Consider the following 22,229-nt stretch of genomic DNA (forward strand, 5'->3'; position numbering starts at 1 on the left):
ATCACCAGAAATGGTAAACAAAGAACCAGAAACAATGTTTACAGAATTGGAAGCAAATCAATGGGAATGAATGGATGCTTATAGGCTGATAATTCATGCACAAAAACTGCAGGGCAAATTTCCTGCAGCAAGGAAGGAGTCTTTCTGAATTTTCAATATTAACATCCAACTACATTTGCCACAATTCTCTCCCTGAACCAACTTAAGGTTGGCCTATTACTGTGCTTAAAGAAAAGTTGATCAAGCACACAATTAATAACCTTCAACTGTTTAGATGATTATTCTTCAAAAATTTCACATGGAATATAAGAATGAAAGGTAAAAAGGAAATTATCCTTCTCAAGGTTTTAAAAGAAAAGGTCGAGTAAAATACAAATTTGTCAAAGAAAAACGGGTGCTTCTTCAGTCATAACTGAAGCCTTCATCATCATCAACCTCCACCTCAGAAAAATCATAACCGCCCATGACAGATAGAAAAACTAAAACAGCAACTAGCTGTGTTACTAAAAAGTATTTTGCCCTTCTTCTGAAAGTTTTCTCCTCTTCTGTCTTTTCCCTCTTGGGCTGCTTCTTAGTCTTTGAACCTAGTGTTGAAAACATATGAAAAAAGTTAGGAATTGTATTTGAAAAAACAGACATGGCTGGTACTTTTTCACCTATTATTTCCTAACGGTTTTTATTTTTCTTTAAGCATTTTAAACAACAAACAGTTATTTTGATGACTAAAACATGATCCATAGGCTGGTTTGGTAATTTAACAATCCACAACTCAAACACTGTCAGATAACCAATATAATATACACGTGAATGAAAGATGAAAATATCTTACTTGAATTTGAAGGACGTCTTGTTGAAGTTGATGAAGCCTCTGAATGGAATTGTGGGACAGAGGAAGATGATCCACCCTCCAAGTACTCTGACTTAAGTTTTTCAGCATATCGTATGAGATTACCGTGCTCTGAGAGTGCAAGTCGCAGCACTGATGATTCCTAATAGCATTGAACAAAACAAGAGAAAAGCACTGAAAATATTTAACAAATAGGGCGGAATAGTCAAATGCTTGGCACCACACCATATTACGTAGACAGAATACCCATAGCAAATCACGTGAAAGTCAAATGAGTAGGAACCATGTTAGAAGAAAATGATTTCAACAGGATTTTTTGATGGTAATGTGTTTCATAACAGCACAGATTGCTGTCATATTCCCGAAAGAAATTAGTGGGCCTTGATTGTTAGATATTTACTGCAAGGCTGCATGTAATCGTGGAGATTTTCATTAAGATAACATAATTTACATGCAAACTGCTCTGTCTATGTAAATGTAACAATACGTTAGAGATCCTTCATATTTTGTTGTAAATATTCTCTTCATAAGCTTGCTCAAACACCGAAGCATGTTATATCCAACAGGTTAATCATGTTTTAGGTGTGCCTGTGCATTCAACAATAGAAAGTGAATGGTATAATCTATAATGTAGTTTTTTTTTTTGCACCATCATACTAGGTCATGCATATCCACATTTTCAGTTGTATATAATTGTTCCAACCATACAAATGGCAGCAGTCAGCTCACATGGATCATGGAAGATAGATGGTACAGTGACTCACAGGTAATGCTTGAAGAGTGAAAAGCATATGCCCGAGGAGATATGCATCCAAACTAGATGGCCTGCACAAACAGAAAAACGAAGTAGTGCATCATTAGCAGGTCAATATTAAATTTTACTTGACATCAAACTTCAATAAAAATATAAAAGCCAAAATATCCTTAATGAATTTCCTGTAAAAAAGGAAAAAAAAAAAAATATATATATATATATATTAACCATGATATCCAAAAGAATCACCTTTCAAAAAGAAATGTTTGATCCCCTAATGTGGTTGACAAAGCTCCATATGCAATTTTTGCTCTCTTGTAAATCTATTCAGAATTAAGAAAAAACGCAAGTCCATGCTGAAGGAAAATTAACAGAAAAATGAAGAAAAATATAAAAGGCTAAAATCATTCCACAGGTGCATGCTCTTTGGCACTGGTGCATGTGTGCATATTTGAGAGAGAGCGCACATATCAACAAGTTGTTGCAGAAAAAGATTATCAATGATAGAAGTGTAACCTCTGCTTCCTTTCGTTCAGCATTTTCTTTTGTTATCCCAAATCGCTGCTTAACAACATACACTTGTTTCATGAATAGAGCCTTTCCTATTAACCAAGGGAGGTCAGAATAATAAATTGCACGGGCAGAAGTTCCATCAGATCCCACCCATAGTTCATACATGACTGCCTCAGCAAGCCAGGTGCTAACCATTGCTTTCATTGATATCCATTCTGGGAGAGAGCAGAAAGCAGCATCCAAATCAACAATACCATCTTCCCTTAAACGTTCAATAAGCCCACCATTCTCGTCATTGAAGGCCACATAAGTGCCTGATTCGATGTAAGGAATTTGATCTAAAATAGAAAGTCAGATACGTGTTTTGAAGGCAATTTTGAAATTTGCATCATATATTTTAGAAAACACACATATAAGACAACATGAGCAAAGCATGCACCCACTTGAAAATAAATACAAAGTAGGTTCAAATTTTTTGTAGAGTTGGAAGTTTCGCAGAGAGAAAGTAACATAGAGAAAGTGAGTGCAAAGACATCCATACATACATAAGTAACCATATAATACAAAAAAGAACCTTTCAGATTTTGAGAGAAGATTCACTACCCATACATAATTAAAACAGTAGATTTCTACAGTTCTATGCTACAGAATCCCCAGCAAATTGATAAGAGACAAAAGTGAAAGCATGACCAAATTAACAGAAAGCCCAGTTACCAGAGGAAAGCCCTTCAATGTGTATAATCAAAATTAAGATTAGAGTAAGGCTCAACAAAATGAAGTTAGACTTTTGAATACATAAGATTTCAGAACAAATAAAAGTACATGGAGATACCTTCGTTGTGACAGAAAAGAAGAAATAGTTTCTCCCCATACTACTTAACATGGTTTTTATTAGGCCATTGCTTGGTTCAATGGTAAAAATCTTGGGTTTGCAGCAACAAGGATATAGGTTCAAGTCTTGAGAACAGCCTTAAGAATAATAAAGGGTAGGACTTTCTCCACTTCAATGGGACTATAACTGGCTACTGAGAATGAAACAAATGACATAACCATGTCTCCAGTTGTTTAATAAAGATTCAAGCAAAGGTTTCAATTTCTTCACAAGAACTAGTAAATAAAAAGAAAAAGAAAAACAACACTCATTATTCTTGAAAAGCTTTCAGCAAGAATATTGAAAACTGGCTGTCATGTATTGTCAATTAAACAACCAATACCCATCAAACATAGTCCTGGTCAAGCAAATGCAATCTTGGATGCTAATTAGTTAACTCCTTCCCATATGACAATGGCATTCTTTAAAACAATATGAAACGCCCTAGATAGCATGTATCTTGGTTTCACTTATTCCATGACCCCATCATACCCATTCAGCAACAAAATACCAACTTTCAGATTTCTAAAATCTCTTAGTGGAATGAAAGCATCGATCTTAAACACAATTACAGAGTCGGTAACAGAAAAATGACCAGTTGCCATCTTAAACATGATCAAATTAACATTCATTCTGTGAAAAATAACTTGGCTAAAGAAATGGGGTTTTTTTTTATCTTGGTGGTTCTAAGCTATGAACACATACGAAGCAAACTTTAACGAAATAGAAACAAGAAAACGGCCAGAAAGTCAGCCAGTAGCAACTAAAAACAAGCAAAAACCCAGTACATGAGCTTAAAAACATGAATATAAATGAATGAAATTAAGAGGCCAAAAAAGAATACCTGAATCAGGGAAAGTGTTATTGAAATTCAAATGGAAAGGAAAGCTAGCAAATTTGAGGTGGATGTAAACAGGCAAGCAAATTGGACAACCAGTAGGGAGTCCAAAACTGGGTTTTCTTGCGATAAGAGTATAATCTGCTCTTTCTTGTGATTCTTGCATCTCTCTGAAATTTATTTTTTTTTTTTTTTGCTGATGATCCTCTTTTGGCTTTAAAGCTGTGAGTGTGGGGTTTTTGCTTCTGTATGATTCTCGATGGGTATAGGGTTTTTCAGTCACCGAAAAGAAAATGGTGTGTATTTTCTAGTTTTGCTCCTTCGGCCCATTTCAAGTGCGGGTTGGGCCTTCTTATCTTTCTCTTCTTTGTAAGAGTGGGCTTACTGGTTGGACAACTCTCAAACTGTTGTTAAGGTTGACTTTGGTCTGCAATCTAAGTTATGAATAAAGTTAGTATAAATTTTGACTTTTAAAAAAGCACTTGAAACGACGTAGAGGCTGTTTGGTACTGCGGTCCAACCAGTTTTTTGTAAAATTTCAAATTTTTTTTTCTTTTTTTGCTAAAATTGAGTTCAGTTTGTACTTTCTGGATCGTTTTGATGTACTGATATCAAAAATAATTTTTTAAAAATAAAAAAATATTATTGGCATGCTTTTCGGCACGAAAAGCTATTTGAAAAACAACCGCTACCACACTTCCAAACACTCTCATAATTTTTCTTTTTAATAACCCGAGCTAGGAGAAGTCCCAAATCAATGTGTTACCAAGTTGAGTTGCGAAGAGAAAACCTAGAACTAAAGTTATTGTGTTGACCTATTAAGTTAGGCCAATTCTTGTAACAGTTTTAAACCTTCCTGAATAGATAATGCTAGATAATTGAATAATGCTACATCATAGGTCAACTCAATTTTTTTTAATATAAAAAAAATATTCAAGTATTGCTAACATGTTTTCAAGCAATAAAAAGTTTTTTTTTTATTATTAACTTGAAATTTGATGCAAAAATTTAACAATATGAATTGAGGATTATATATGTCGATACACTAAATAGAGAACTTATTGCTAACTAAAGAATAAACTATGAAGTTGAGAAATAGACAAAAACAAATATGTATGATCATGCACTGCGAGAAGCTCTTTAGTTTTTTAACTTAATTATATGGAACTAGTATTTTTTTTTATAAGAAGAGCAATAATTTAAATTTGGTTGACACAAAATAATTTTGCAGTACAAGTCTTATTTTCTTATTAATATATTTAATTTTAATATGTCATTTATCTAATAAAAACCAAAAGCATCCAAAAAAATATACCACAAAAATCATGAAAATTTAAAATTAAAAAAAATATATCTCTCTAAATAAATTCTTTTTATCTCATTAATGTGATCCTTTTCTTTTAAATTTTCACTGAATATGTGTTCTTTAGATAACATCCTTTTATAGTTTTTTATTAAAATCATTTACTCTGGTCAATTCTGTTATTTTAGTTTATCTCTAGACTTGAAGGGTTGTTCTAAATATATAATGATTATTCAAATCATGTATTAAAGATCTTTTGTTAAAAATTGGAATTAAATGTTTTTTGACTTAACCTTTCATCACTCTATTCAATTATATGTTTTATGGTGAGTGATAAATTTTTATTTTTTAACTTTATATTTTTAAAGTGGAAAGTAAATTTGCAATTTTAGAGTGATGGGTTATTTGCATATGTATTTCTTTGATTTTGCATCGTAGAGTGTTGAGCATAAATTGTTATTTTGTGGACAAATTATCTGTGCTCTATATTTCTATTATCTTTGGGTGACCTAACACGTCTAATTCTTTAAAAATATATCCAGGTATGAGGGCTATTATTATTATTATTATTATTATTATAATTGGTAGAAGACCTACAAAATAAGAAATAAGTAATAAGTGGCATATCACTAGTCATGACAAGATAATGCGTCGACTGCTACCTAAAATCTAACCACCATCGGAGGTAGTTATAAAATCAGGTTCTGTAATGTTTTGCCCCAAAACCTAATTTTTAACATAATTTTACATAAAAACACTTGAGAAACACTTTCATAACCTCAATAAATGGTACTATTGTTCTTGTTGTGTGTGCTAATGAAGACACAAAACTATATAGCAAAATTTTTATTTCTTAAACCATTATATACATTTTACTTGTTTTCTTTTCAATCTAGTCATTTTGTCTCAAATCTTAATTTGCAATTGGATCCTTGATTTCAAAATTTTCCTTTTCCTTTTCCTTTTCCTTTTCCTTTCATAACTAAAAGTCTCTCTCCATACATATATGTTATTTTTCAAGCAATAAAATGCACTTTTGTACAATTCTTGTTCTTAGTTTTTATAAAAGTTTTGTCAGTCATATATATATATTTTTTCAATTTAATCCTTATTTTTTATTTTTTTTATAGAAGTTTTGTTAGTTTTCAATTTTATCATTTAATTCAAATTTAAAGTATATATATTTTTTTTTCTATTATGTCTTATTCTTTTGGTGTTTTTTTATTTTTTAATTTTTTTTCAATCTCATCTTAAAAAAAAAAAATTAATTTCATTCTAATTTATTTTTAATTTTGATTTTTATCCTCATTTTTTTAATATATATATGTTTTTTTTATCATTTTATGCAAAAAAAATTCTCAATTTCATCCTTCAACGTTTAACTTAATGGGGATTGGACTTCACTATTTTTCTATATATGGTACTTCCGGTCTAATGACCCAGGACGCGGGTTTGAAAAATTAACGTATGTTGATATTATTATTTTTATTTGCTTTAAATAGGATCTTTTACCACTTCAAAAGTAACTACAGTTATTTTCTTATTTGGAGTTAGTTTTTTTTTTAGATTTATGTTTTTTTTAGAAAAATATTTATTGATTAAATTAAATTAATTATTTAAATACAAGCATCATATACTCACTTCTTGGTATTTTACTTTTTAGAATTGATATTTTTATTTTTATTTCAAATTAAATTTAGGTTCATCATGATTTTATATTTAAGAGCATAAATTTTATAAATTAATTATAGTTGATCGAGGATCATTCATTGACATCTCAATATTTTCTTAGGGCTAAAAATTTGTGGATGGTTATAGCAACTTCTGGAAAACTGCAAATGAAGAAGTCCAGAACAATCCAACAGGCCCACATTATCCAGTCACTTATTTCCCTTAAAGCCCATTTTGTAGGGCTAAAACAGACATTTAGATCTCCTAAAACCCTAGCGACCATCATATCTATATATGCAGATGCTCGTTTATTTCTGCGAACCCTAGCCCCATCTCTTTCCCTAACTATACAAGTATCAACAGAGCAGCGAAAATGCCGCCTAAGTTTGACCCATCTCAGGTTGTCGACGTTTTCGTGAGGGTGACGGGCGGTGAAGTTGGTGCGGCCAGTTCACTTGCTCCCAAAATCGGACCACTTGGTCTTTCTCCCAAGAAAATCGGTGAAGACATCGCCAAGGAGACAGCCAAGGACTGGAAGGGCCTCCGTGTCACCGTCAAGCTCACCGTCCAGAACCGTCAAGCCAAGGTCACCGTCGTGCCCTCAGCAGCGGCTTTGGTTATCAAGGCGTTGAAGGAGCCGGAGAGAGACAGAAAGAAGACGAAGAACATAAAGCATAATGGGAACATCGCTCTTGATGATGTGATTGAGATTGCAAAGGTTATGAGTTCGAGATCAATGGCCAAGGATCTGAGTGGGACCGTGAAGGAGATTTTGGGGACTTGTGTTTCAGTTGGGTGTACGGTCGATGGGAAAGATCCAAAGGATTTGCAGCAGGAGATTACTGATGGTGATGTTGTGATTTCTGAATGATTGAGAAATTTATTTATTTTAGTTTCGGAAAGATCCCATCTTATGTTTTTTGTCTAATTTTGTGGTATCTGGATGATTAAGGATGTCTTTTTAAGGTGATTTACAATTCTAGTTGAGGGTATTTTAGTTATCTATGTTTTTTGTTCACTCCATGATTTCTGTTAGTTTTATTTGTTGTTGAATTTAGTTATGCGACTTTGTTTTATTCTTGGTTTTGCTTGAGAAATCATGTGCTTGTGCATAGGTAAAGATGAAAGTTTAGAGGATAATTTATTTAAATCCGTGTGTTTGAGGATATCAATCATTCACACTCTTAGATACTTTTGGTGGCTCTTGTAGGAGTTACTGTATGTTGGGGATGAATGGGTGAAAAGTATGCATGTCATGCTTCAATTGGTTTTTGCGGGTGGATGATGACCTTAGGATTTGAACTTATTCTTCGCCATCTGCAAGAATTATGCTGATTGGTTTCTATCTTACCCCCTTTTCTCATCCTTCCAGACATAATGTGTATGCACGTGGATGGGGCCATGCGATGGACACGAATAGGTTATTATGAACACATGATTTAACTTGGAATTCTTAAGCTGTTTTCTTCACAGGGAAGAACTCCTGGGGGATATAGAACTTGACTGGCAAATTAACTGACTTGTGAAAGCTAGTTCTCAGAATTGTGGATTTTCTGCTCTATCCAGCTTTACTTTGAACTTTATAGTTTGTCTACAAGTCTGAAACTTGGTTTGGATGCTTTGCCATGTACCTTTACATCTAGTTTAATCGTATAAGTTGTTAAGAGGCGGTTTACTGGTGTATTGTCTGTCATGAATTGAGAAATATGTGGTGCCTATCTGATGCAATTCCCTATTTAGATTTGAAATGACTGTATCACTCAACTGATAATAAAAGAAACAAATTTTATTCAGGTTTTGTTTATGTTTTGCAAAGAGAAGCCAGTTCTCGGCAGTGATTATCCAGCTTCACTTTTGTTTAGGAAAGCCGGTTCCCTGCTGTGATTTTTGCTGTTTTTTCTGGTTTCGCATTTAACTTTGTATTTTCATCTTTTCTGCTCTGTTTCTGTCTCATGCTTTCCCGTTAGATGGTGTTTAGCTGTGAAAATTTGGGGTTGCTATGAGAGTCCTATTTTCCTGCTGATAGATTATTTATTCCTTTTATATATAGATAGATAGAAATAGATAGTTTGTTCTAATGAGCTTTGTAGAGAAAACTATAATATAATAGATGTAGTAATAAATAACGGGGTCTAGAATTATTGCTTCATAGCTTGTATGCCAAAACCAAGTGCAGAAAACAGATTTTTCTCTCCACATAACATCCCAAACAGTGCATGGTGAATTCAGCATTAACACTACGATGAGGATATAATACACTCACGAGGTGCTTTCGCAACTCGAATTTTCTGTGGAATTCCAATCTCCATGTCGAAATCCCCCACTAAACCTGTAGGTGAATATTTTTGGAATGATGTGTTTTCAGATCGGAATGATATGTTGATATTAAAAAAAAATTAAAAAAATTATTCTAATAAGTTTTTAATTAAAAAATATTTTTAAAAAATAACTGTCATTTCTATATTCTGAATAGGGAAGAGTTTCAATATCTAGGAATTCAAAATTTTCACCTCCGAAGTAAAGCTTGTCTCCAGGCTCTCCTTCCAAAATTTTCAAACGCTCTATCATCTCCTTCTTTGCTCCCTCTTGTACTTCTCCTTTGGTCATCAGTATCCATTTCCCACTATCACATATCTGGACCATATTTCGCATGTAAATCAGAAGAAAATTTACACTCCAGGAGTAAAAGAACTATTTCTGGAAAAGAGTAAATTGTAGCTTACCTTTTTGTCAACAAAATCAGCCCAAAACCTTGCTCGTGAAAGATGACAAGTTATCAGAGGGAAACAGATCGGGAAACGAGTTTCCAAACCTCGTCAATGTATTGAAGGATGACCAGAGATTCACAGATGGGTTTTCCATTGTGGATCAGAACAGGAACCATTTTATGAACTAGGTTCATCTGGAGAAGCATAGGGCTCTTATCAAGCACGTTCTCTTCCTTGTATTCATATCCAATCCCTTTCTCTCCCAAGGCTATCCTCATCCCAAATGAACTTCCCAAGATATCAAGGAGGATAACTTCTTCAGCCATCTTCAAAGCTTGACCAACTGAGCTATCAGCTATTCTCTTATAGCTGGCTATGGTGATAGTATGAGTTTGGATGAGATTAGTGCATCTATTTATAGGGGAGGAATGTCTGTTGAGCGAATGAGACCAGTGCATATATTTGTAGGGGAGGCATGACTGATGAAGTTCAGTGTAGTCCATCCCTTAAAACATTTTTTTTATTAAATGCTGAAAACACTTGGTCTTTCTTTATGGGAATTTATTATCCTTTGCCAACTGAAATTTCAAAGAAATTTGCATCGCTGACTGTCACTCAATGACAAAAAAAGAACTAATAACTCTTGTCAGTATAGAATGGAGTCTTCCTGTTAAATGCACGAATACTTGAAGACCAAGTTATGGTAATGCCATTAAGGTATAAATAGAGAACATATTTTGCAGTTTTCAGTCCACTCTGTTGAATTTCAGAAACACAGAGCGTGGTTCGACTGGATTGTTTGTTTTTGAGGTTGCATGAAGTTTGCACCTGCTGTGCAACATAGGTTTGGAAGTGAAAAGCATCAAACATTTCCAAAACAAACACACGTTAATGTGTCTTCTATGCCAACGGCAGTAGTTAGGTAATTACTTCTCAAATTACAATGAGATGAATGGCCTCCTTTTCCCATCCTTTGAGTTTGTCTTCCATGATTCTTAAATTGAACAGAAATGGTGAGCTTTGACCAGAATTAATCGAAGTTGAAGAGGAGAAACATGAACGAACAAGTCTCTGGGTCAAGTACACACACACACACACACACATATATATGTTCGTCGAAATAGCTTGTAATTTTGAGCTTCTCATAGGAAGCTAACCTTGCTACCAGAACTTAATGACAACATGGGAAAGCGAGATTTATGACATGAGCAAATGCAAGAAATTTTAACATGAAAGCACTGCAACCATGTCAAGGCAGAATTAAAGAAAATATTCAAAATTCTCAGCAAATTGATTGGTTTCAAAGAAAAGGAAATGTGTCCTTAAAACCACATGCTACAGATCAAACGCAGGAAAGAAAGTTAAACGGAAAAGGCAAAGCTTGCAGGTTCTTATGGACAACCCCGTTTTCCTCATCCATAATTATTGTCAAACAACTTTGGGAAACTCACATAAACTTCCTGTAAGGCCTGCCTGCATCTTCATCTTGCATATTCTGTCACCAAAGTTATCAGAGCATCAGGGTGCAACTAAGTTAAACATGGACAGCATCATTCACAATCTAAGAATCAAGATGATCAAAATAAGATAACAAGCAAACAAAATGCAGCATAGATCTATTGAGTTCACTAGCCAAATAAAAATATGAAATCTGAAAACTCAAGTCTTGACTTCAAACATACGAAATCTGAAAACTTTACAGAGATATAGAAGACAAAAAGTGCAGGCAATGGACTTTAATGTCTCGCTATGATTATGGAGAATATGCTCATGGAACAAAAGAAGCAAACAAACAAAAAAAAATGAAAAGGAAGAAGCTTAAATGGCAACACACAATAACATCCCTATTTCAAGAGGTCACACTTCTGATGCATTGCTAAAAACATTTGAGCATGGAATTCTTCACTATTTTGCCACCAAAAACAAAAACTTATGAAAATTGGAACCTTAAAACAAAAGAATGGATGTCAAATTACTAAACATGGTATTGAACAAGGTCAGCAGCTCCAAAACCAAGAACTTAAAGATCTATTAGTCTTTTAAAAACATGGTGAAGTTCATTTTTGTGCATGATTCAACCTGTTAAGATGAACTTAAAGATGACAAGATCTATTATTATAATCAATAGAGATCATCTCTTATCTTTTCTGCTTCTTACATTTTAAAAGACTAATCATTATTTCCATCTGCCATGTGATTTATCTTTAAGTCTAGGACATAGAGATCGAGAAGGGGAAGCTCTTATGCAATAAGGGTCTTTGTTGGTTGTCATATTGGTTGAGCATTCTTTTCTTTGTCCAACTGTACTTTTAAGGAAAAGATGTAAGAATAAATAAATAAATCTAATTTTTACTGAAAAGGAGGCTAATCAACAGCTAGAAGAGCCTGCCCTACCAAAACAAGACTGACTGTTGGCCAACCAACATGAGTTGTGAAGTTCACTCTACCAGTAATTGGAAAAGACAAGCAACAGAAAGGATGATATAGACAGACAAGGAGCCTTGTCCAGTGTTCAGTTTCCATTCCAATTGACAAAAGAAAACAAAGTTTTAAATCCTATAGTTTTTTAAATAATGCAAAACTTCACCTGGCATACGTTTTCTAGGACCACATAAGAACTTCATAAGCCAAACATGCATACTTATTTGTTTCTCTTAATAATTTCCACTAGCAACCAAACAAAGCATTAGAACCAAGAGCAAATGTCAATCAAGCTCAATTGAAAAGCATGAACTCTTTGTTTTCTCTTCAACAATTCTGACCACAACCACAAGCAACTTGATCTAACCCCAATATTTGTTTTAAGAATTGAATTGAGGCAGCGGCAGGGCAATATTATCTAAGTATTGAATAGATTAACCTTCAATTAATTTCCAAATGAACCCAGGGCAAAGACTGTACATGGTAAAATATTTGAAACCATTATTTTCCATAGCTTTATACCAGTCCGTGCATTCTATTTGGCAGACACCATCTAGCTTTAAACTTAGAAAGCAAGAAAAAGATAACTTCCAGGTCTGATACATTGGCAAAACTTGTCAGTTCTCCACTTAGTGAACTCTCATTTGAAAATGAGATTTATTTATTTTTTTCATAAAGATATTTTCAGGAAATGGGTCCCATTTTTAACAACTTAACAGGCAGTTAGTTTTCCATTTGGCTTTATTTCCCATTGAGGGAAGAAATTCTCATCTCTGTTGAAAGGAACCTTCTATTCCTACCCTAATAGGTTCTTTCTTTGTTTCTCCCCTTTCTTGTCCTCTCTTTCCTCGTTTTCTTCCTTCTACTCCTTGTATATAATTCTTTTATCCTACGTCATGAATATTCAAAAACATCCAGATAGTTCAAACTCAAAAACTCTTCCTCACAGAGAACATCCTCCCAAAAGCACAACCTTTTTCCACCCTTTAATTCATCAGAAGCTTTTCTGACAAAAAAATTACAAACCAATCGATAACACCTTCCATAATCCCAAAAATAATTATGCTGCTCCAAAAACCATCAGTAACAGCAGAACAGACCACTTACCAATCAAACAATTGATGTTTGAACATTCCCCTATACCTATCCATAATATCGTTTCTCCAAACATGGTTGCCACAGACTACAAGAGATATGTAGCTGAGCTGGAGAGCACTTTTAACTAGAATCAATCGACTACCTTTCAACAAATATTGCTTGTTCCATTGATGTTTGAACATTTCCCTATACCTATCCATAATATAGTTTCTCCAAGCATGGTTGCCACAGACTACAAGAGATATGTAGCTGAACAAACCACTTACCAATCAAACAATTGATGTCTGGACATTTCCCTATACCCATCCATAATATAGCTTCTACAAGCATGGTTGCCACAGACTACATGAGATATGTAGCTGAGCTTGAGAGCACTTTTAAATAGAATCAATCGACTACCTTTCAACAAATATTGCTTGTTCCATTACTGTTTTGGGTTCTCATGGATTGACTCAAACAGATTTTATAAACGAACATCATTTCGATTATTAGAATGAGAACCCATCACGCTTAGTTACAAATCTTCATTCCCAAATCAAATTTTAATCAACAAAACTTAGCACCACAAATGATCAACCAAGCAAAAGAAATCACATTTAAAAGCTAAACCCCGAAAAAAAAACACTTAAATCACTCAAAAATACCAACTTCAAAACAAAACCCCAAAAACTCAATCTACAAATACTCAACCAGATCGAAACTAAATCAAGAAAAAACCCGACACAAAAAAGAAAACCCACTTCAAAAATCACATAAGAATCAAGAAAAGGAGGAAGGTCGGTAGAAATTACGAATTCTTTGACGATGCCTTTGTAGACTAAGATAGGGACAGCAATTCCAAAGATACCAATAAGAGCGAAGTTACGACGAGTCCAGCGAAAGTTTTGCTCAAGAGTCTCACGAGCTGAACCCCAATCCTCGATAAACTTGTTCTTGTTTGCTTCCATTCCTCCTCCCATTTTTCCTGCGCTCTCTGATTTCTTCTACTCTCTTCCCTTTCCGGCTCAGCTAGAGTTGATGGTGTGGAGGGACTGAATGAAGCCTGTCTGGTTTTTGTTGTCTTTGAGGTAACGGGTGAGATGGAAACTGGGAAGTGTTTGGGTTGGTGGACTGGGTTGTCTATTGAGAATTTTGTGTGAAACTAAGTGGGCTTCGTTGCTTTATTACAAGCCCAGCTTAAATTGAACTATAAATAAGAAATGGTGAGTTGATAAACGTTGTTGCCGGAAATCATTTTTTTTTAGTAATTTACATGTAAAGTTTATTCATAAAAAGTTAATTATTTTTTATATTTGATAGTATTATTAAAAATATTTTAGAAAATATTTTTTATTATTTAATTATACCAAGAAAAATAAGTTGGGAAATAATTTATTGGCGTTTTAATTTATTTTCTCAAAATTATTAAAAGAATAGAGATTAAGGTTGACAAATAAAAAAAATATACAATGATGAAATTAAAAATAATTTATTTTTTAATTTTTTAAAAATAAATAAAATAATATTTAAGAGAATATGAACCAAATTTGATAGATAAAAAAATCAATCTCATAAATTATTTCAAATAAAATAAATAGCAATTAAAAGAATAAAAATCAAATTTAATAGATAAAAAACCTCAATTAAGAAAAGGATAAGAAATGAAATAAAAATAAAAAAATAAAGACCAAATATGATATAAAAATCAAATTAAATTAAATTTTAAGGGATGAAATTGAGAGAAAACAATTCAAAATAAAGTATATAACAATCAAAATATCAAGGACTAGTTTTAATATAATCAATGATATTTTTTTTATTTTTTCATAACTTCTAAAAAGTGTATTTTATCTATAATATAAGATTTTATATATATATATATATATAGCAATCAAGCTAAATTTTTCATTGACTGTAAAATATTTTTTATTGACCAACTTTGTTAATAGTAAAAAAAAAAAAATTTTAAACAAACATGTAAAAATTTGAAAAATATTTTTTTAAAATCTACTTTTCTTAAAACAAAATAAATAGGGTCTAAGATTCGTATGATATTGGTTTCATATACTTATAAAGTTTTGTATACTTACAAAAATTTGTTTAATATTATATTATTTTTTATTTTTTATTTTAAATATATTTTATAAGCATGTTTGATTTTGATTAATTAAAGGGATAAACATACAATCAATTATCTACACCGTTTAAAATACAATAATAAATAATAAATAATTGAAAGAAGATCAAAATTAACAATGAAAAGGTTCTTGAGCATTAAAAGGGTGTTTAGTTTTTAATAAATAAATCCATAACTCTTGATTAAAAAACATTATTATTGTTAAGTTGATATTGTAAACATCAATTTCAATTATTTGGATTCTAATATAAATTTACATTGTAAAATGATAGATCAAGTGATAAATTATTAGACGTGTCAATGCTACTTCAAAAGAATAATTGAATTTATTTATTTACATCACCTAAAATCCTATTAAAAGAATTAAAATAAAGCAAATTTGGACAATGAAATGGTGCTTGAGTAATCTATATTGAAAGGATGTTTTGTTTTAACAAACAAGTCCATAAGAATTTATTAGAAACTCCATTATTCTCTAGTCGGCAGTTTTTTTTATTATTTTTTTTAAATTTCTCATCAATATAACTGTGACATTAATTTCAAATATTCAAAATCTAATATAAATTTACAGAGACGAGTAAAAAAATCAAAAAATTAATTAAATCAAGAAAACTAGAAAAAAATAACCTAAAAAATTGAACTGTAAAAAAAACTGAATTAAACCGATTAAAATATTAAAAAAAACTGATTGATTCGGTTTGGTTTTATAAGTTGAAAACAAAAAAACCAAACTAAAATTAATAAAAAAACCGAACCGAAAAATCGAGCTAAATTGAAACCAAACCCATTAGAAATTACAAAAACAATCCCAAAAAATAATATAGTTTTTGGTTTTTAATATAAAATAATTGAATCGAATTAAAATCGATCAGTTTGAATTAGTTTTGGTTTTTTAAAAAAATTAATTTTGTTATTTTTTAGATAAAAACTAAACCGAATTAAAAATAATCACCTTATAAATTTATATAGAAAACAAAAAATACTTCAAAAGAACAAGAAAATTATTTGACATGTAAATCTATTTTTTTTAAAATACTTTCTTACGAACAAATACTTCAAAATAACAAGAAAAATATATTTTTAATACTTGATGAGTAGCTATGATCAATTTAAAAGCAAGATATAATCAGCCAAAAATAATATAAACTAAAAAATGATAAACCATTTAAATCTTTCTAATCTTGACATGTTAATCAGTCACACCAAACACGTCACACAATTAAAATCCAACACATAAATATAAGGCTGTTCTAGGTTTTCAATTCTTAAAAGCGCTAACCCACCCTCCCCCAAAAAAAATAAAGGAAAAAAATAATCAATGGCGTCTAGGGTTTCTCTGAAGACAAAAGGCAAGAGCAGCAGCGGCAAGGGAGCAAAAGGCATGGAAGAGAAATCAGCGTCACAGTATTTCAAAGAATGGAGCACATGGTCATTTAAAAAGGCCAAAGTTATCACTCACTATGGATTCATTCCTATGATTATTATCATTGGAATGAACTCTGAGCCTAAGCCACAGATTCATCAGCTCCTTAGTCCTTTCTGATTCAACCCAGATCGTAGTTTCTCTTGTTCTATCACGGGTCCGTGCTTATCTGTCGAATCTACATCTTTCCGAGCAATGGGGGTTGCTAGGTTTGACTGTTTTATGGGGGGGTTTAAACGTATGGATTGATTAGTATAAATGTTAAAGTTGTGAACCTTGTTATGCTGGTTTGTGGATGGTTTAATTATTAGTATGAATGTTAAAGTTCTGAGCTTTTATTACTCAGTAATAATTGAGTGATTTAACGATTAATCATGGTTGCTATTTTATCTGTTATACTCTTTATTTTTGCTGGTTTATGTTCCTGATTTATTCTTTGTTTCTTGATGGATTGATTGATATTTGGAATGGATCACTATAGTTCTATAATGAGCTTAGTTGCGGAACAGGAAATGAAATGCATTCTGGGTACAGCTGAGAGCAGAGGTTCTTTCTTTCTTTTTTTGTGGGTGTGGGGGGGGGGTGCAAACTGATAGATTTTATTTTTTAAATTATAGGAAATTTAATAGTTCGACTGATAGGAAGCTTGATTATTACCTGGCAACAAAAAAATCCCGAAGTTTTATGTTTTAAGTTAGTTAGCATTCATTAGATATTTGGGAAAGAGAGTAAGTAATCAAGACGAAATTCATGACAGCATGGGTTTTTTTTCTTCCTTTCATATTTTGTGATTTTTTCGATTGTTGTCCTGTCAAGTAGGAAATTCATAATTATAATAGAAAATTCTTTTGGGGAATTTATGATTTGTGGTGTTGATAGCTGATAAAGTCCCCCCACCCCTACCAAGCAGAGCTGCTTAGTTTTGGTGAGAGTATTTCAAACATTTGACAATTGTGTGCTATTATCTCCTTCAGTGATGAATTTATTTCTATCTTGAATCTCATTCATGCTATTAGATAACATCAATGGTTTTTCTTCTTTGTTGCGTGTGTAGCTATCAGCTTTCAGAATTAGTATCAGTATCTACAGTAGCAGTTCTTCTCAGACACATGGTATCGCCATAAATGTTATTTTGATGATATATTTAAAATATTTTAAAGCCTTTTAAATGGCATTGCCTTTCCCAATGATCATCGGTTTAATATCTCCATGCTGATTTTGTTGATGATTCCTTTTATGGCCATGGAACGAACTTTGTGAATACCACGATGTTTGCATATGGAGGTAGTGAAAGCGAAAATCAAGTCAGAGGAAAGAAAGCTCAATGAATTGAATTACTTGGATTAAATTCCGTAAATTTCTGTTTCTTTACCTTTCTCTGGCCGGGAACAATTTAGGCAGATGTATATCCGATATTGCGTGTGTTTTTTGACTTGGTTTCTAGGAAACCTGAACAGATTTGTACAAATTGCATGCATGCCGAGGAGAGCTTAAAGTTCCAGAGAGAGTGCAGAATTAATCAGATCTGACCTATTTGAATGTTCGCTTTCAATTTGGTCTAACTGTGGTTATACTTCTCTGTTGAATTCCTTCGATTGTTGTTCATAGAGAATTTGTATTCGATTTTTTTAGGTCATTAACGTTTGACCAATCCACACTGGAGGGCAATTAGGAATGAGAAACTGAAAACAACAATCCCACTCTCTAGCATCATCCCATCATCAGATCGTGCTTTCAAGATGGTTGTTTTGGTTAACTCGGTGTCTCAGTATGTCGAGTGAAATTGTGCTAGTTATCAGTTTCTACTGTGTAGAATAATTGTCTATAAAAAAAAAGAAAAAAAGATTGGGGTTTCATGGCGCACACATATTCATTACACCGGCAATTAGAATAGTATAATGATGATTTTACCTTCAATTAATTCATTAAACTAGTTATTAAAGGTAATATGATTTTTTTGCAAGATTTATTAGTTATTCTTGAATTGATCAGAACTTGGGATTTTTTTTTACATTTTTAAATTACAGTCGAGTGATTAAATTACTTTTAAAAACAATTTATAAAATTAGTGTCTAGGATTTTTTTTAATTTTTACTTTTTTAAGCATAATAAAATAACTACATTATTCATAAAAGTAAAATTTATTTAACTGATATTCTCGGGGTTATTTTGTATTTTTCATTCTAGTTTTTTTTTTTTTGGTTATAATCAAATTGGTTAATGAACATTTTGGTTTTTAGTGAAAATAAAATATTAATTAAAAATAAAAAATGGTAAGTACGTGCATTGCATGAGGCAGTGTGTTCATCGCTTTATTGGGTTTAAGCAACGCATGCGGCGAATTTTGGCAGCCAAAAAGAGCTTTTTTTAACATTGTTGGAATCATTTTAGTGGCCTCTATCTTCCTAAATTGTGTGTGTAGCTTATTGATTTTTGGTTTGATGCCGTGATCTTTTTTTTTTTTTTTCTTTGTTCTTGATTTTCACACCTAACCTTACAAATTTTCAAAACAACACTTTAATTTTTTTTTCCTTCATATTTAGTCCCTATTATTTTAATTATTATTTGTTTTATTTGAAATAATTCATAAAAATATTTTTTTTCAATTTCATCTTTTAAGTTTTTTTATTTGTCAGATTTGATCTTTATTCTTTTGATTGTTATTTGTTTTATTTGAAATATTTTTCTTACAACTTCATTCTTCTTTAGTTTCTTTTCCTATCATATTTAATTCTCTTTCTTTTAATTGATATATTTTTTTTGATTTCATTATTCAATATTAAATTAGCTAGGAATTGCGCTTCTTGATTGAGCCCAATTCTAGGATTTTGTGGGTTGTGGGTTTGGAATATTAACCCGAGTTTAGAAAATATGTTTGGGTTTTTCTTTTCTTTTTTTAAGCTCATATTTTTTTCAGTTTCATCCCTTAATATTTATTTAATTGGAGATTAAGCTTTGTTATTTTTTTTATTTGCTTTTTATAGGATTTTTTTACTAATTTTGAAAATAACCCAAATTATCTCATGTCTTTATATTTGTTGTTCTTTGTTAAATTTAGCTTTTTAAAAGAAATTTTATTTTTTAATTCAATTAAATTAATTGATCAAATATAAGTATGAGATGCTTACTTTATGATATTTTATTCCGTTTGTTTTATGGATTGTTGCTCTGAAGTCACATATAGCTTCTTTTGGTGTCGTCATGCAACCTTAACGGAGAAAAATCTTTAACATAAAAAAATATCTAGGCATTGTTATGATTTATTTTAGTAGAAAAGGAAATTTAAAATGTTTAGGGATTAACCTAATATGACCTAGTCAACTTAACGGTTCCACAAGCAACCTAGACGTCCGACAAAAGCGTAATTTGACTCAAAATAAATATTTAAGATGATATTTTTTATAAAATATTGAGAATACAATATATTGTATCGATTTGGGTTAACTCGAGTTAACCTGCCAATCTGCATACCGAATTATGAGATTCCAATAACTCAATGAAAAGCAAATCAAAATAAATAATAAAGCCTAATTTTCAATAAACTTAATGTTGAAGGATAAAATTAAAAAAAAAAATTATTCAAGTCAACCCGAGTTAACTTATCAAACCCACATCCCTGATCTTGAAACCGAGATAATCTAATAAAAAACAAATTAAAAAAAAATTATGAAATTTATTTTAAAATCAACTAAATATTGAAAGATAATATAAAAAAAATAATTAAAAAAAGAACATAAAAAACCAACTCGAGTCAACTTGAGTTAATATTCTAAACTCGTAACGCAAGTTATGAGATTAGAATAACCTCATAGAAAAAAATTAAAAAAATCATAAAATTTAATTCTCAATTAACTAAATATTTTTATAATGACATAAAAAGAATTAAAAAAAATAAAATCTTAAGCCAACCAAGTTAACATGTCAGTTTTGTGATCCATGTTATGAGATTGAGATAATCTTATAAAAAATAATTTTAAAAAAATATGAAATTCAATTTTCAATAAGAATAAAAATATATTTTTAAAAAAATATAGATAATAAAAAAAGAGGCCAAGAGAAATGAAAAAAAAAACACTATTAATAGTGTTTTGTTAATTAATGTTAATAATTCAAAAGAAAAAAAGATTAATTTAGTAAATCATACCTGCATGTTACGCTGGCACAAGCACATTGATGATCTGGGGCCACCAAGCCCTCTCCCGGGTAACGGAGACCAATTTGTTAACTTATTATGTTAGGAAATATAAGTTGTGTTTCCTGTCGTTCATGTAGTGGCCTCTCTATTTTACATTTTTAAGTCAATCTATTATACATAAATCTATCCAACCTAGATGGGCCATGTTAGAATACCTTCTTTATCTCTTAGGTAAAAAAGAAAAAAAAAAAAACTAATAATTTTTGTAATTAACTTTGGTCCTTAGACTGTCAAGAAACAAGTAATCTAGTCCATCTTGTTTCAAAAAGTATTTGTTAGCCTATTTGTTTAAGTTTGATCCATGACATTTTATAACCTTATTGGTTTGATGCCATTTGTTTGCCTTATATATATATATATATATATATATATATATATATATATATATATATATATCTTTTATTTTTTTAGTTGCTTTGTATCATAGTTATATTTGTCATTTTTCTCAATAGATAATTTTTTTTAAAAAAAATATTTTAATATGTGACACCTCAACACAAAAAATTCATATAAAAAATAATAAATTATTCGAGGATGGTGAAATAACAAAGATTCATTAATAATTTTTTTACATACTTCAACTATTCCGTGGATTATCTTATATATTTTCTATTTTTAACTTAATCTATTATACATATAAAAAAAAATCCAAAAATAAAATATTATCTGCACAATATAAGAATAACTTCATCAATTAATTAGAAAAACTATCTTTTATATATCTATTTGCTTTGAGTTTGATGATTATGAATTCAAGGAAGAGTGAGTATTTTAAAAATAAAAATAACCAACAAAATAATAATAAAAAAGTTAATAAAACAGGTCGTCTAATAATAAGAGTTTAAAAGTAAAAAGTTTGTGTTTCTTATGATCTTAGGTTTGAATTTTGTTATTATTAATATAATAGCTATTGAAAAATTATATGATCGTTAACTTTAAGGCTCGTGAAATTAGCTGAGATGCATTCATGTTGGCCTGTACATCCATGTTAATAATAACAATAAAAAAAAACTCACCAAGGAAGATACTAACATACCATAATTTTTTGAAAAGGGACTAAACTGTTTATTTTTTAAAATACAAGGACTAATTTAAGTTATTAAAAATAAAACTATAACAGTAAGAATCATAAATAAATGGAACTAAAAATGGTAATTTATATTTCTATGGGCTCTTCTTTTTATCATCCTTGAAAACATGACCTTTTTATAGACTGGAAATATTAAAAAAGACTGCTGAGGAAGAAGGAGACAACAAAACCCAGAGAGTCTGTCTGTAACCTGCGAAAACACGAAAAAAAAAGAGATTTTTCTCACTTCTCCTGCACATTCTTCACCCTACGATCCAGTCCATTCTCATGCAAACCTACGGCTCCGATCACATCATCTTCACCAATTGTGTATGCTTGATTCTTTCTCTGTTTCTCTTCCAAGTTGTGATTTTTTCTTGCTGTGTTTTGGATCTTCTGCTT

At 31.2% G+C, this 22,229-nt stretch overlaps 4 protein-coding genes and 1 pseudogene across 4 annotated transcripts; 2 read left to right on the forward strand and 3 right to left on the reverse strand.

Moving 5' to 3' along the window:
- Positions 1 to 92: 92 nt before the first annotated feature.
- Positions 93 to 4,087, reverse strand: LOC118033621 (mitochondrial outer membrane import complex protein METAXIN). Its single transcript, XM_035038669.2, has 6 exons — positions 3,830 to 4,087; positions 2,118 to 2,452; positions 1,851 to 1,924; positions 1,612 to 1,672; positions 830 to 989; positions 93 to 584 (listed from the first exon to the last, which is right to left on the reverse strand). Exons 1-6 carry the CDS (start codon positions 3,987 to 3,989, stop codon positions 403 to 405), a joined length of 972 nt encoding a protein of 323 aa, XP_034894560.1. The 5' UTR covers positions 3,990 to 4,087; the 3' UTR covers positions 93 to 402.
- Positions 4,088 to 7,104: 3,017 nt separating this feature from the next.
- On the forward strand, positions 7,105 to 7,815 carry LOC118033623 (large ribosomal subunit protein uL11). The gene has a single exon (XM_035038670.2). It carries the CDS (start codon positions 7,171 to 7,173, stop codon positions 7,666 to 7,668), a length of 498 nt encoding a protein of 165 aa, XP_034894561.1. The 5' UTR covers positions 7,105 to 7,170; the 3' UTR covers positions 7,669 to 7,815.
- A 1,169-nt stretch (positions 7,816 to 8,984) lies between these two features.
- Positions 8,985 to 10,625, reverse strand: LOC118033622 (probable glutathione S-transferase; annotated as a pseudogene).
- A 150-nt stretch (positions 10,626 to 10,775) lies between these two features.
- Positions 10,776 to 14,119, reverse strand: LOC118033624 (uncharacterized). The gene is made up of 2 exons (XM_035038671.1): positions 13,816 to 14,119; positions 10,776 to 11,000 (listed from the first exon to the last, which is right to left on the reverse strand). The coding sequence occupies exons 1-2, from the start codon at positions 13,981 to 13,983 to the stop codon at positions 10,953 to 10,955; spliced, it is 216 nt and encodes a 71-aa protein (XP_034894562.1). The 5' UTR covers positions 13,984 to 14,119; the 3' UTR covers positions 10,776 to 10,952.
- Positions 14,120 to 16,390: 2,271 nt separating this feature from the next.
- Positions 16,391 to 16,935, forward strand: LOC118033625 (mitochondrial import receptor subunit TOM7-1). The gene has a single exon (XM_035038672.2). The coding sequence runs from the start codon at positions 16,459 to 16,461 to the stop codon at positions 16,681 to 16,683; it is 225 nt and encodes a 74-aa protein (XP_034894563.1). The 5' UTR covers positions 16,391 to 16,458; the 3' UTR covers positions 16,684 to 16,935.
- Positions 16,936 to 22,229: the final 5,294 nt, after the last annotated feature.

This window comes from Populus alba, chromosome 6 (assembly GCF_005239225.2).
Source record: "Populus alba chromosome 6, ASM523922v2, whole genome shotgun sequence".
Lineage (NCBI taxonomy): Eukaryota > Viridiplantae > Streptophyta > Magnoliopsida > Malpighiales > Salicaceae > Populus > Populus alba.